Source organism: Ovis canadensis, chromosome 8, assembly GCF_042477335.2.
Source record: "Ovis canadensis isolate MfBH-ARS-UI-01 breed Bighorn chromosome 8, ARS-UI_OviCan_v2, whole genome shotgun sequence".
In the NCBI taxonomy this organism is placed as follows: domain Eukaryota; kingdom Metazoa; phylum Chordata; class Mammalia; order Artiodactyla; family Bovidae; genus Ovis; species Ovis canadensis.
The window spans coordinates 23323031-23336095 of NC_091252.1; the positions used below are offsets into that span (position 1 = coordinate 23323031).

A 13065-nucleotide genomic window follows, 5' to 3' on the forward strand; every position below is an offset into this window, starting at 1 on the left:
CTTCAATGGGTACCTGAATTCTCTTTAATAGCCATAACTGAATTTCAGATTTATTATCCATTTGTGCACCTTGGCAGCTGTTGTCCAGGGTAGATTCCAAAGAGGAGTCTGGATACTCTTTATTCATACCTTCTTCTGCAGAGGAGCTCAGCTGCAACGGAAGGGCTGCTCTCTCTCTTGCCCAGGGTTTATCTGGCTCTTCCTTGCCCTCAATCGGGGGATCACCTGTCTGGGGAAGAGAACTACTAAGGGTGATGTCTATGCCCACTGGCTCAGTACTTTTGCCATCGCTTAATTCTGCCTTCTGCATGTTATCAGGTAACTGTGACCCTTCTTTGTTCTTAGTAAGGTAATATTCAATGAGTTTGACTTTATCTAGATCTTCATGTATGTTCAGTGTGTTTTCCACCTGGCTTTCTGGGGACCCAGACTGCTTGTCCACCTCGGGCATTATATCTTGTTTCTCACAGGTTTCTAAGTCTAGGGCTCCCTTCAGTTCAGCATCACACTCTGTTCCCGAAAAGTTCAGGGCAGACTGAATTTCTGTAGTAGAACTGATTAGTTGCGCTTTAGTCTTCCTTCGTTCCTCTGGGTCAAGAGAAAGGCACTCCTTTGTGGTGTCTCTTTTGTCCGTTACACCTTTAGTTTGAGAAGAAAGTTCTTCCAAGTCAACGAAGTCATCATCTTCCCCTAAAAGAGAATTTTCTTTGGCTATAGATTCAAACGCAGCCTGAGTGTCAGAAGGTTCCTTGCTGACGTTAGCTACTGGGGTAGATTGTTGGGTTGCCTCTGCAGAGGATTCCAGTTTCTTTACCTTGACTGATACAGAGCTGTCTGAGGGCTTCGTTTCTATGTATTCTGTTGACTTCTCTGAAGGTCCTACTGATGTGGAATCTGAAGTGACTGTCCTCTCTCCGTTCTGTTGCCGTTTTTCTTTGTTGAGAGATTTGAACTTACTGAATGGGTTGATATCCTTTTCTGAAGCCAGGTCTTCCCATTCTCCAGGCCTGTACAGAGGACAAAGATCCTGAGGTAGGTCACTGCAGGGGAAAAATGGTGAGTGCACATGGAATGTTAAAAACAAAACCAAAAGCAAAAGGATGAAAGGCAAAAAAAACTAAAAATCCAACAAAAGAAACAAAACATAAATATACCACAACTTAAATTTATATTTAAAGGACTTTAAAGCAAGGAAATAAAATCAAGAGATTGACTTCAAAAAGAAAAAGAAAATCAACTGTAAAAAGTGGCAAAATAAAGAACCAGGAGAGTTGCTTGCATATCCTATTAGAAGCAAATGAATGGTATTTGAGGTCATTTATGAACATGGAGATGTCACCCACCAGATTTTTAATGATGAAATAAAGTTTCTGATTTTCATGAAAGACAAAGGAGACTGAATGTTTTAGTACTATGTCTAAAATTCCTTAGATATTCAAGGCTTTTCCTTTTTTCATAAAAAGTACATAAACCAACTACATTACTTCTGAATGGCTCATTGACCAAGTAGCTACTCATTTAACTGCTTTGTAAAGTAACGGACATGGAACCATAATTTTGGTTTCATGGTTTAAGATCCAACGCTTTCAAAAAGAGACATCCTTCTATTCCTAAAGGAGATACAAGAGGATTATTTCCCCTATTACTGCAGGTATATAGCACCAGCTCCATTTTACAGTTTAAAAATTTATGAAAATAAGTCAAATGAGCTCTTGCTTACAACGATTGATTTACATTTCTTATCTCTTTCATTTTATTACATTATCATTTTCCTTTATGGCAATAAGCAGCTGTTTTATCAGCTGAAACAGTTTCCTGGCACTTGGCCAATTATTTTTCCTTAGTGACAGATGCTTTATTACTCAGATTTAAATTACACAAAAAATATTGATTAAACATGTTCTCCAAAGTTCTCCATAGTTTACTTACCTTACTGTTGATATGGATTAAAACACAGATATAAAACCCTTTTCTAAAATAACATGTTTGGATTTCAGAAATAAATTTTCTAAAAAGGCTAAATCATATTCAGGTAATACTTTACTATTCTGGCTTTGAAATAATTATGACAATACTCAGCAAAGTCCTAGGAAGTTCAAGATACAAGACAGTCTCCCCAAAGTTACTGAATAAATCATCTGCATAGAGCATCCAGGGTTTTTCCAATATAAAATAAAAGCCTATGTAACTGTTAGGCTCTGATAAATGCTTTAAGAGGCCTCTAATTCGTAATTCACTTCAATTCAACAATCATTTACTGAGCCCCTACACACCATATATGCTAAAAGACAATTATGACGGTATCTCTGTTTGGAAGAAGTCTGCAGACACAAAAGTGTTCTGCTCACCATGAGCATCTCAAGAGATGTTACAGATGCTTCAATCCTAGACTCAAGTATAATGTAGCATAATTTCCATTTTCAGGCCCCAAATTTAATCTGGCATATTAAAGACCAAAGTCAGTCCTGTAACAAAGAAGCCCAGCTTTTCACATACTTAATGAGCAAGTTGATAAGCAAAATCGTCTTCCAGAGAACACCTAAGTCCCTTCCTCATCTCTTACTTCCCTGGCTGGCTTGACCTCCACAAAGAAAGCATATGACTGCACTCTAATCAGCCTTCTGTATTACCGTCTCATCCACCCCTCCCTTCTTGTTCTACCTAATCCAAGCCAGGATTAATTTAGCCATCTGTTTTGTTTGTTTTGCTTTTTTTTTTTAATATCACAGCTGCCAAGCTCTACTGTGGCAACATACACAGTGGTGTCAACTGGCTCTGCTGTTAATTAATGTTTTCTAGACTCAACCAGGGACCTAATGACGACCACTAATCCCTTCAGTTGTTCCCTTCCTAGTCTCCATGGCAGCTGGAGCTACGAAATGTCTTGCACAAAGTATATAAGGCCTGAAGGTGAAGATCAAGAGGTTTTACACACACACACTTTTATTATCTTCCAATAAAAAAAATTGTAATAATAAAAATAAATAACAACTATTTTCATGTGGCAACCAGATAATCTGCACTTCTTGTTTTAACATACAGCTTTAAATAATGAAATTTAAACTACTTTAAACTTTTCAACAGTTGATGGAATTCTGAGGTCAGTACCAAATTCATTTGACACTGATTCTACCACCTCATTCTATTTTGCTCATTGGTGCACATACTCTTCATTAGACTAAAAATGTCTTTAGATCCCTGCATCCACAGGAACAATCACTGCACAACTCTGAAATAATTTCAGCACACTAGGAGCCAATTCCCAACTCCTCCCTCTCCCCGCAGCTACAGCATTAGCCTTGGACCATGAAACACAATCTCACATTGAGAGAAATCTTTCTGTAAGGGTGTATCTTCCTATTACTAAAAGAACACTTAACATCCTACTCTGATGATATGCAATAGAATCGCTCCATCAGAAGCCATCCCCGGGCAGGAAATGCCCCTAACTGCCTGGCCATCCACTTCCAAACTTAACTGTTTCTTTACCTGTTCTTGTCTTCTTTCCCCTCATCACCATGTTCATTCTTTCTTTTCAAAACTAACTCTTTCACTCCCTTTGATCTTCCTCATCTAAAGATTCCGAGATGGCTGGACACTCCCTCACACGGTTCTCATGGAACGCTGTGTTCACGTCTATGTCTACAGTGCTGTTCAGGGACCACTCTTGTCTGCCTGTTGTACCCAGCAGATGGCGAGACAGTGGCTGTGACCCACTCGTCAACAAATCCCAGCCACACAAGAGGCATACACTAGGATGTATCAGAACCCTCAATCTGTACGAACAGAAGATTTCCACAGAATAATGAAGAGTTTCAGATATGCACAGAAGGTTCAAATAAACAGCCTATACATACTAGGCACCAGGCTATTGTCTAAGAGTTTTGGTATATCAACCCTTTTAGTTCTTGTAACAGCTCTGCAGGCTAAAAAATACTATTAATTCCATTTTACAGATGAAAAGACTGAGGCTCAAGATTGAGTTACTCAGGAAGGTCGTGGAGCCACAGGGTGGCAGAAAACCCAGGCACTGTCATGCCAAACTGCCTGGGGTGCTGTACTGCCTCCTAAAACCTCCCACTTGGACACTTCCCCCAGGACTCAGAGAGACCCCAGTGGCCATGCTTCTACGGTCCCTGTAGGGTCTAGCGGATCCGATGCTAAGGACCGCACAAGTCCAGCGGAGCCAGCTGGCATAAACCCCTAGGTTAGTTCCCTAGTTTCCTTTCATGCTTTTTATGAGTCCAAGGGGCTGGTTTCCCTTTCTGCTGTTGGACCCACTGCTCTGTCTCTTGCTTCCTATCACTGAGAGCTTCTAAAGGTGTTTATACTGCTAGCACATACACAGTATACAGAATTAGGCACACTGACAAAATGACAAAGAATCAGATTAGCTCTACAAGTGAATTGATTCTCTGAGTTTTCTTAAGCTGTTCCTTCATGGGGACCTTCTTTTTTTCCAATCAAAAAACTCAGTTTTAGAAGACAAAAGTAATCAGAACTAAAGCAATATCCACCTACACTTCAGAGACAAAATAAACTACTATTACTCTCTTTCACACCACTTAAGGCAGTCTGGCTACAAGGCACTGCCTCTGCACTGTCCACTCAAATCTCTCTCCACAAAGGATTAAGGAAAGACGCAAGCTGAAGACGAATAAAACTCTGCTTACAATTAAACCGAATAGAAAATCCTGATTCACTCTTCATAATCAGACAAATTCTTTCAGAGAAACTTCACTTATTCTTTCATAAATTAAGAACATGCATTCAGGAAAATAAGCCAAAGAAACAGCATTTTTACATGCTGGGTTTTTTTTTTTAATTTTCTCATCTGTGAATGTTCTACTCTTCCTTATTATTGACTTTATCATTTCCTTTTTCTATTTTTTAAAAATTTAGTACACAAATATTCTACCTTCAAACTCACCTCTACGCAGTCTCTCACTCCCACCAATGCCCTCAGTTTCTAACTGCATTTAATTCTCCCAATACTCCCTTGGCTGGTAAACAAAGAAAGGTGTCTTACGATGGCAAGGCATCTTTGATCTTCATGTGGGAGATATCATTGTAGAGGGCGATGGAAACGACCTCTTCCATGGGGCAGATGAGGCCGTATTCCTCACACCCATTTTCAATGACCAAGGGATCGGACTTGTGAGGGTCAAACATGATGTTGTTAGGAGTGACAATCATGACGCCTCCGACTACACCCTGAGGAAAAAGACAGAACAGAGTCGCTACAGGCGAGATGCAGCCAGCATAGTAGCTTTAGTGAACTCATGTTGCCATCCCACCGACTTCGCGAACCCTGGTATCTTACAGGACAATTGCAGCCCTTCTACTGGAAAAACAGGCTGAAGCAATTGTGTCACTGGGTGCGGAGTGCTGAGTCAGAGAAACAGACACGCCTCGCTGTGGCCATCAGCTGAGCCTGGTTTGAGCATGGCTGCTCAATAGTACAGGGACCTTGGGTTTCACATGTATGTCTCAGATCCCCAGTTCCCTGTTGGTAAAATGAGAAGGGCTGTCCCAGGTGGTTTCCTGATTGAGAACTTTGGACTTTACAATTCACTCAGCAGGTATTCACATGCCCAGCAAGTGCATGGTACTGTGCTCTGGAGGGAGCTGTCTCAGTCTCGGTGTCAAACAACACCCCTAGCATTTTGATCTAAGATGCTCAGAAAGCCCCCATTCAGCAAACAGGAATATGAAATTTTTACAAACAGAAGTGAATATATTCAAACTATGGAAACTGAAAGCAAAGAACAGTTGGGAATTCCCTGGCGTTCCAGTGGTTAGGACCTAGTACTTTCACTGCTGAGGGCGTGGGTTCAACTCGTGCTTGGGGAATTAAGATCCCACAAGCCATGTGGTGTGGCCTAAAAGAAAAAAAAAAGAAAGCAAAAAAACAGTACCATGGTAGGAACTTGTCTGAAACTTTGTCGGTTTACATGGTGGACCATGTTGACCATGGGGATACTGTCTACCAGGCACAGTAGGATACAAACAACTCCCTTTAGGTACATTATTTATTTTGATACTCTTAATGAGTTTAGTGATCACCTTAGCAAAAAGTTTTGCCTTTCAGACATTACTTATTCTTGGTTGCAAAAGTTTTTCCTACCATTAGAACCTAGCATTCCTATGAGCACAGGAATTTGCTTTATATCAACATTACCCCTTCTTCAGAGGCTCACTAAAAGTCAGGTTTGTTTTTTATACAAAACACCAACAAGCAAAAAACTAAAAAAATTATATAACAGACATTTTCATACCAGCATCTCTAGTGGCAAACAGGTTGATAACTTAGCATTTTCCAAGTTAAGTGCTAAGCTCCTTAAATGAATCATATTTTTTTGTTTTTAATTATTTCTAAAAATGTTTTATTTTGCACTGGGGTATAACCAATCAACAAACAATGCTGTGATAGTTTCAGGTGAACAGCAAAGGGACTCAGCCATACCCATGCAGGTATTCATTCTCCCCCAAACCTCCCATCCAGGCTGCCACATAACACTGAGCTCTAGAGTTTCATGTGCTACACAATATGTCCCTGTTGGTTATCATGAATTCTCTTTTAGTTAGCACACCCTATTAATTAAATTGTATTATTATTCTTACTTCATATGAGGAAAATGGAAGCTTAGGAAATGTAAATATTTTGCCCATGGTCTCAAGCTAGTGGCAAAGAGCTGTAATTTAAGTTCAGCGACTCTGACTCTCGCGTTTGCTGTTAAAACACATTCTATACTGTCCCTAAAACTTTATGGGCTAAGAACTGAAATATAAGTGATAAACCCAAGATCACAAAGAATCACATGTTCACTCAATGGTTCAGTTCAGTTCAGTTCAGTGCAGTCGCTCAGTCGTGTCCGACTCTTTGCAACCCCATGAATCGCAGCATGCCAGGCCTCCCTGTCCATCACCAACTCCCGGAGTTTACTCCGACTCATATCCATCAATGGCTACTATTCCCTTAATAAGTAAAATGCCAGGCATCCAAGAGGAAAAAAACAAATGCAGTTTTGAAATCTTGCAGCTGAAACTTCGGGTAAGATATTTTTAAGTAGTCTGCCTTTGGTAATTTGGAACTGGTTTCGTTTTCCACAGATTCTAAGGGGAAAAAAAAAAAATCAAACTGCATAGTCATATACCTTTCCATCAGTGAAGTACCGGCAATTCATTTTCAAAAATTTTACCACTCCTGGCTCATCCTCTTCCGAAGTGGATGATAAGACTCTCTCGATGGGTTTTAAGGCCTTTCTTGCTAAGTCAGCATCCTTTAGAAAGCAAAAATTTCCACAAATAGAAACACTTAAAAAAATATTATTTGTATGAATTTAGTTATCTAAGTTTCCTATAAGTAACCTGTTTTTATTAAACGTGAATATTTATAAAAGGCAAATGTCTTCCATCCTTCAAAAATAATCACCCAAGTCAAACTAAGATTTTTAAGGCATATATGTATGAACCTATAAAAATGCCCCATCACGTCTTTAGAAAATACCTTAAATGAAATAATTCATATTGAACTCATTCAAATTCTGTAGAAAAAGGAGTAAAAGTGGTACAAATAAACTACTGGCCTCACTGAGAGTTTAACTTCTACATAAACAAGACATGCATTTCTGCCTTTGAGACCTTAAATGTGAACCAGTTTTTTCTCTCAACTGATGACAAATTATTTTAACCCCACCTCTTCAGTGAGGGAGGAGAGTTTCAGATGAACTCTTGAGAAAAATAACATGAGTTATTTTCTATAATTACTCAAAAAACAAGTGCCGATAAATATGCGCTGCAGTGCAAGAGTGAAATACATACAGGCAGTTTGTCGTATTCTGCATCTGATGATGAAGGAGAGACAGTAGCACCAGGGCTGGATGATGAGAACCTTAAGGTACTCGAGGGAAAGCTGGCATCGGGCACAAAAAGAACCTGAGAATGGGAAAGAAAGGCTAGGTGAGTCCCAAGAACCAGGGCAGCATTCAGGGCAGTTTTGCTCCACACAGTATCACGCTGGGTGTGGGACGAAGACCTCATTGGCTTGCGCTGAACTTCTGACTTACTCGGGGTCTCCCAGACTAATCTATGCACTAGTATTCAGAGAGAGGAATGCGCGCAGTGCAAAGGGTGCTGAATATACTGCAGGCGCCCACAGGAGAGAGAAAGGCGGGGGAATACTCTGCACAGGCTGGGTGAAGCAGGCGGGTCCAAGTGAAGCCGTGGGCAGCAGGATTTGGACAGGGAGGGAAGAGCCTTCCAGGGCCGGGTACGATAGTACAAGGGGATAGAGGCGAGAGTAGCATGGCGTACTTCTAAACGCAGCACCCGCGTCACGAAGAAACAGGACGCATCCAGGCTTCCTGACTCCAAGCAGGCCCTGAGTGCTAATGCATTAAGGTCCTTATATGAAAAAGCTGTACACGGCAGCATCAATAATCTCAGCACCTGCTCTTCCATCACTGTTTGGGATATCTAAAAATCCCCTAACTTGGTGGTGCTCGTGGTAAAGGATCCACCTGTCAGTGCAGGAGACACAAAAGACGCAGGTTCGATCCTTGGGTCAGGAAGATCCCCTGGAGGAGGAAATGGCATCCCACTCCAGTATTCCTGCCTGGAGAATTCCATGGACAGAGGAGCCTGGCAGGCCACAGTCGATGGAGCCACAAAGAATCAGACACAACTGAGCGAATGAGCCCATACTGCATTAAACTGCTTTCTTCTGCAAGATATTCTGGTTCCCGAAATGCTATTACGATTCTGTTACTCAACACTCTTTTAACAATACAGGCTACATTCTGGTATTATATCAAATACTATTTTAAAATGACCTCTAATGTTATAAAATATGTGAAAGTGAAAGTGTTAGTCACTCAGTCATGTCCAGCTATTTGCAACCCCATGGTCTGTCCATGGGATTCTCCAGGCAAGAATACTGGAGTGGGTTGCCATTCCCTTCTCCAGGGGATTTTCCTAACCCAGGGATTGAACCGGGGTCTCCCGCATTGCAGGCAGATTCTTTACCATCTGAGCCATCATAATTCACAGCTAATCATGTAACAACTGTTCAATATTGTTACTGAACACTTTGCCCCATCTTCTAGTTGTATCTCTATTTTATTTACTTATTTATTTTTCAGAGTTATGTTTTATTCAGTGGGAATTTTTAGGACTTAAGCGCAGGAGACAGCATCTCAAGTAACCCTGAGAGAACTGCTCTGAGGAGGCAAGGGGAGGAGCCAGGTTATACAGGAGTTTTACAACAAAGGGCAGGTAGTTTGAACATCAATAGATTATTGCTAAAGAAAACCAGATGTCCCAAGTTAAGGAATTTAGCACTTTTCTTGTATGGGAAGATGCAAGAGTCTGGGCTCATTCAAATCATTCTTTTGCATATCTCTATTTTAACATTGTTGTTCAGTAGCCCAGTCGTGTCCAACTCTTTGCAACCCCATGGACTGCAGCACGCCAGAACTCCCTGTCCCCTCACGATCTTCTGAAGCTTGCCCAAGTTCATGTCCACTGCATCAGTGATGCCATCCAGCCATCTCACCTCTGACGCCCTCTTCTCCTTCTGCACTCAATCTTTTTCAGCATCAGGGACTTTTCCAATGAGTTGGCTGTTCACATCAGACTGGAGCTTCAGCATCAGTCCTTCCAACAAGTATTCAGAGTTGATTTCCCTTAAGGTTGACTGGTTTGATCTCTTTGCTGCCCAAAGGACTCTCAGGAGTCTTCATCAGCATCACAACTTAAAGGCATCAATTCTTTGGCTTCTGCCTTCTTTATGGTCCAGCTCTTTACAACCATATGTGACCACAGGGAAGACCATAGTTTTGACTATATGAATTTTTGTTGGCAGAGTAATGTCTCTGCTTTTCAACACACGGTCTAGGTTTGTCATAGACAAATTTTAACTTTAATTCTTTTAAATCTCTCTTCAGTCCAGAAAAAAAGTGAACCCAGAACAAAACACACCTTAAGATAAGGTGGAAAAATCATCGTCAAGGAGAAATAAGATGAGGACTGATAATACTGAAAATATGAGCTCCCAAATTACCAAACGTTCATTAAGAAGTGGGCCATTAGATTTGGTCCAAGTTTCCAAATAACCAATGGAAAGATATAGACATCATGAATCAACAAAATTCACTGTCCATAAAATAAAAACAAACTAGTTTCTTACTAGTACAAGTAGTCTCCCACAAAGCCTCATTTGAAAAAAAACAGTGTCTCACAGTGAACTCTTTGTCCTAATGACACATGACAGTAAATGAAATAACCAGTTTTGAAGGACTGTTCTTTGTAACAACGTCAAAATGGGTCAGTGGCAAATGTCAAAAGGTTAGAGTTTCGTGAAAGTAATTAATTTGCAGAAGGCTAAAATTACATGGTCTTAGTACACAGCTCTTATTTATTGTATGTTTCTGGGCTAGGACCGAAACAGATTTCTTCCAAACAGATGTCAATTCTCCATTAATATTTTCTTTTTGCACCTGAACTCTTGACAAGTGTTAGGCAACATAGGTTGAGATTCTATTGCCTGACATTCTAAATGCCAAATCAAAGAGATAATTCCTATGCTTAAATAGCCCATTGTACTGTGTAAATAGAAGTGAGTGTTAACGTGGAGAAGCCCAGTTACTACACATCTTCCTTCAACGTGGAAGTGAGTCTGGATCATTCTTAATTCCTCATCTTTGCCAGAAAAAATCATGAGCACAGCCAGATCTCGGGACAACTAACAGCACATAACTGTTTAGTTATACGAGGGCTACACAGCATAGTAAAGGCAAGAAGGACCATCTGAGTAAATGTAGCCCAACCCCTCATTTCAGAGATGAAACCAAGGTCAAAAAGGAAGTGACTTGCCCAAGTTTAATAGCTATTAAAGGATCAAAGGAAATGAAGGTTTGGGGCACCTATTTTTGTATTATTATCCTTAAAGAGGCATATTAAAATGGTTAGATGAGATGGTTAGAATCACCAACTCAATGGACATGAATTTGAGCAAACTCCAGGAGATAGTGGAGGACAGAGGAGCCTAGCGTGCTACAGTCCATGGGGTCACAGAGTTGGACATGATTGAGCAACTGAATAACAACAACAGGGCATATTAAGACAGTTCCTATATCTCCTATTAGTACTGGACCTTAATCCAGTACCAATAAACTATTCTGTTCATGGACTTAGTAAAAGAATAAAGAATCACCCTAAATTATCTTAGTAAGTTCCAGTGGCTACAGCTTGAATCAGTAAAGATATGCCTAGGTTCTCTGCTATGGGTCAGTTAACAGATTATTTAGCAATATCCCAGACTATACGAAACCCAATAAAAATGACTAAAATCTATTAATTTCACAGAGATAAAAATGTATTAATTTTTGAAAAATTTTAATTCATATTTTCCCTCGACTAACCTGGTACCGGCAATATACTAATTTCTCTCATTTATGACAAGGACATAAATACCTAAAGCATGATAGTACAAACTGGCCAATTTATAGCCTGGTGGCTTCACTTGCTGCCCTTGAAATAAATGCAAAGAATACTACCATTGCCTGAGTGAAGTTATTCTTAGAAGTAGCAGCATCTACTGTGAAAGAACTCAATGTCACTAGAATTTATTTATTTGTAAACTTTTTGATGGCTACCATTCTGACCAGTGTGAAGTAATACATCATTGTAGTTTTATTTGCATTTCTTTACCAATTAGCAATGATGAGCGTCTCTTTTCATGTGTCTGTGGCCCTTTCTTAATGATCCTGCTGAATGTCTCCACCTTGGGCCAGATTGATCACTTCTGTCATGGAATCACATGAAGAACAAAATGACCAAAATTTTGCCTAATTTAAAATAAAACAATGGCCATAATATACCCCATAAGTGGACTAAACTGAAACTTGCAACTCTAAATTAAACATTTGAAGAATATCTGTATAATTCTACAGGGAAAAAAGTTACATTAATTTAACTTTTCTTGATGGAAACATCTATTAACACAAAGGATAGTTAAATCAACTGTGATAATCATTTGCAAAGCATTTATCTCTGAACAGTTCCTAGGCATCAGGATGCTTTCAGAAGTCTTGGATCTAAGAGACTGAACCAAGACACAATAACAACAATGACAGTCCTGAGACACTAAGAACAAGTCATTAAAAATGGCAGTGAAAATACATTTCTAAAAGGAAAATGTTTCTAAAGGAAAATTCAGTAAGAAAATCATTACCTGGCCTGGAACAATAGTATGCGTGAAAAGCTTATTCAGTTCCACTAATTTATTGGGAGTGATGTTAAATTTCAGTGCTATGGAGTTTAGGGTGTCCTGGCTTCCAGCCTAGAATAATCAAAGAAACAAGATTCAATACACAAAGCAAAAGACAGACAAAATCTTTCTCCCGATAGTCAGATTAATCTGTTTGATACGAGTCCATAAAAAAGTAACACATACATCCAAATGTATTATGAAAAAAGCAAATACAGTCTCAATTCTTAACAAAAAAGTCTTAAATATTATTCATTTCTGGGCTCCCTTATTTGCAAATTTCACTGTCCACTAATAGATTTCTAAACTTACTCTGGCACAACTTAGGTGTGTAGAGGAGAGAGTCTATGAGGTATAATATAAAGCTAAGAAGCAAAGAAATATTACACATAATACTATTCATAGGAGAAATGGAACTAGTTTCTCTCTTTGCATTTTCTGTCTGTTTGCCTGTCTCTTTACCGTACTTTAGGCTCCTGGATTGTGGCCTGTTAAAGACCATTTCCCCACAGTGCCTGACACATAGAAGGTATTTGAATATTTGATGAATGAATACAGTGAAAGGCATGGAAATCTAAAAGGACACAGATTAGCTACCAAAAATTGTTCACTGACATTAACATGACAGTTTCCCACAGTCAACCAAATTAGTGCTATTCTTTAAATCTATAAAAGTTGTGATATGTCTCAGCTGTTCATGTCTCTGTCCTCCAATAGAGGGGGATAGGAATAATAAGGCAATGGCACCCCACTCCAGTACTCTCGCCTGGAAAATCCCATGGACGGAGGAGCCT

At 39.8% G+C, this 13065-nt stretch overlaps 1 protein-coding gene across 4 annotated transcripts in view; it reads right to left on the bottom strand.

Moving 5' to 3' along the window:
* The window catches only part of NCOA7 (nuclear receptor coactivator 7), a 157417-nt gene that overhangs the window by 40650 nt on the left and 103702 nt on the right, over positions 1–13065 (bottom strand). For 3 of the 4 annotated variants that reach the window (XM_069599033.1, XM_069599036.1, XM_069599035.1), the window contains 5 exons: positions 12236–12343; positions 7825–7938; positions 7158–7283; positions 5030–5214; positions 1–1040 (listed from right to left, as the gene is read on the bottom strand). In XM_069599033.1, the coding sequence (XP_069455134.1) occupies positions 1–1040; positions 5030–5214; positions 7158–7283; positions 7825–7938; positions 12236–12343 (1573 nt within the window). The remainder of the gene's footprint in view (positions 1041–5029; positions 5215–7157; positions 7284–7824; positions 7939–12235; positions 12344–13065) is intronic. The other variant, XM_069599034.1, reaches the window with a different exon arrangement.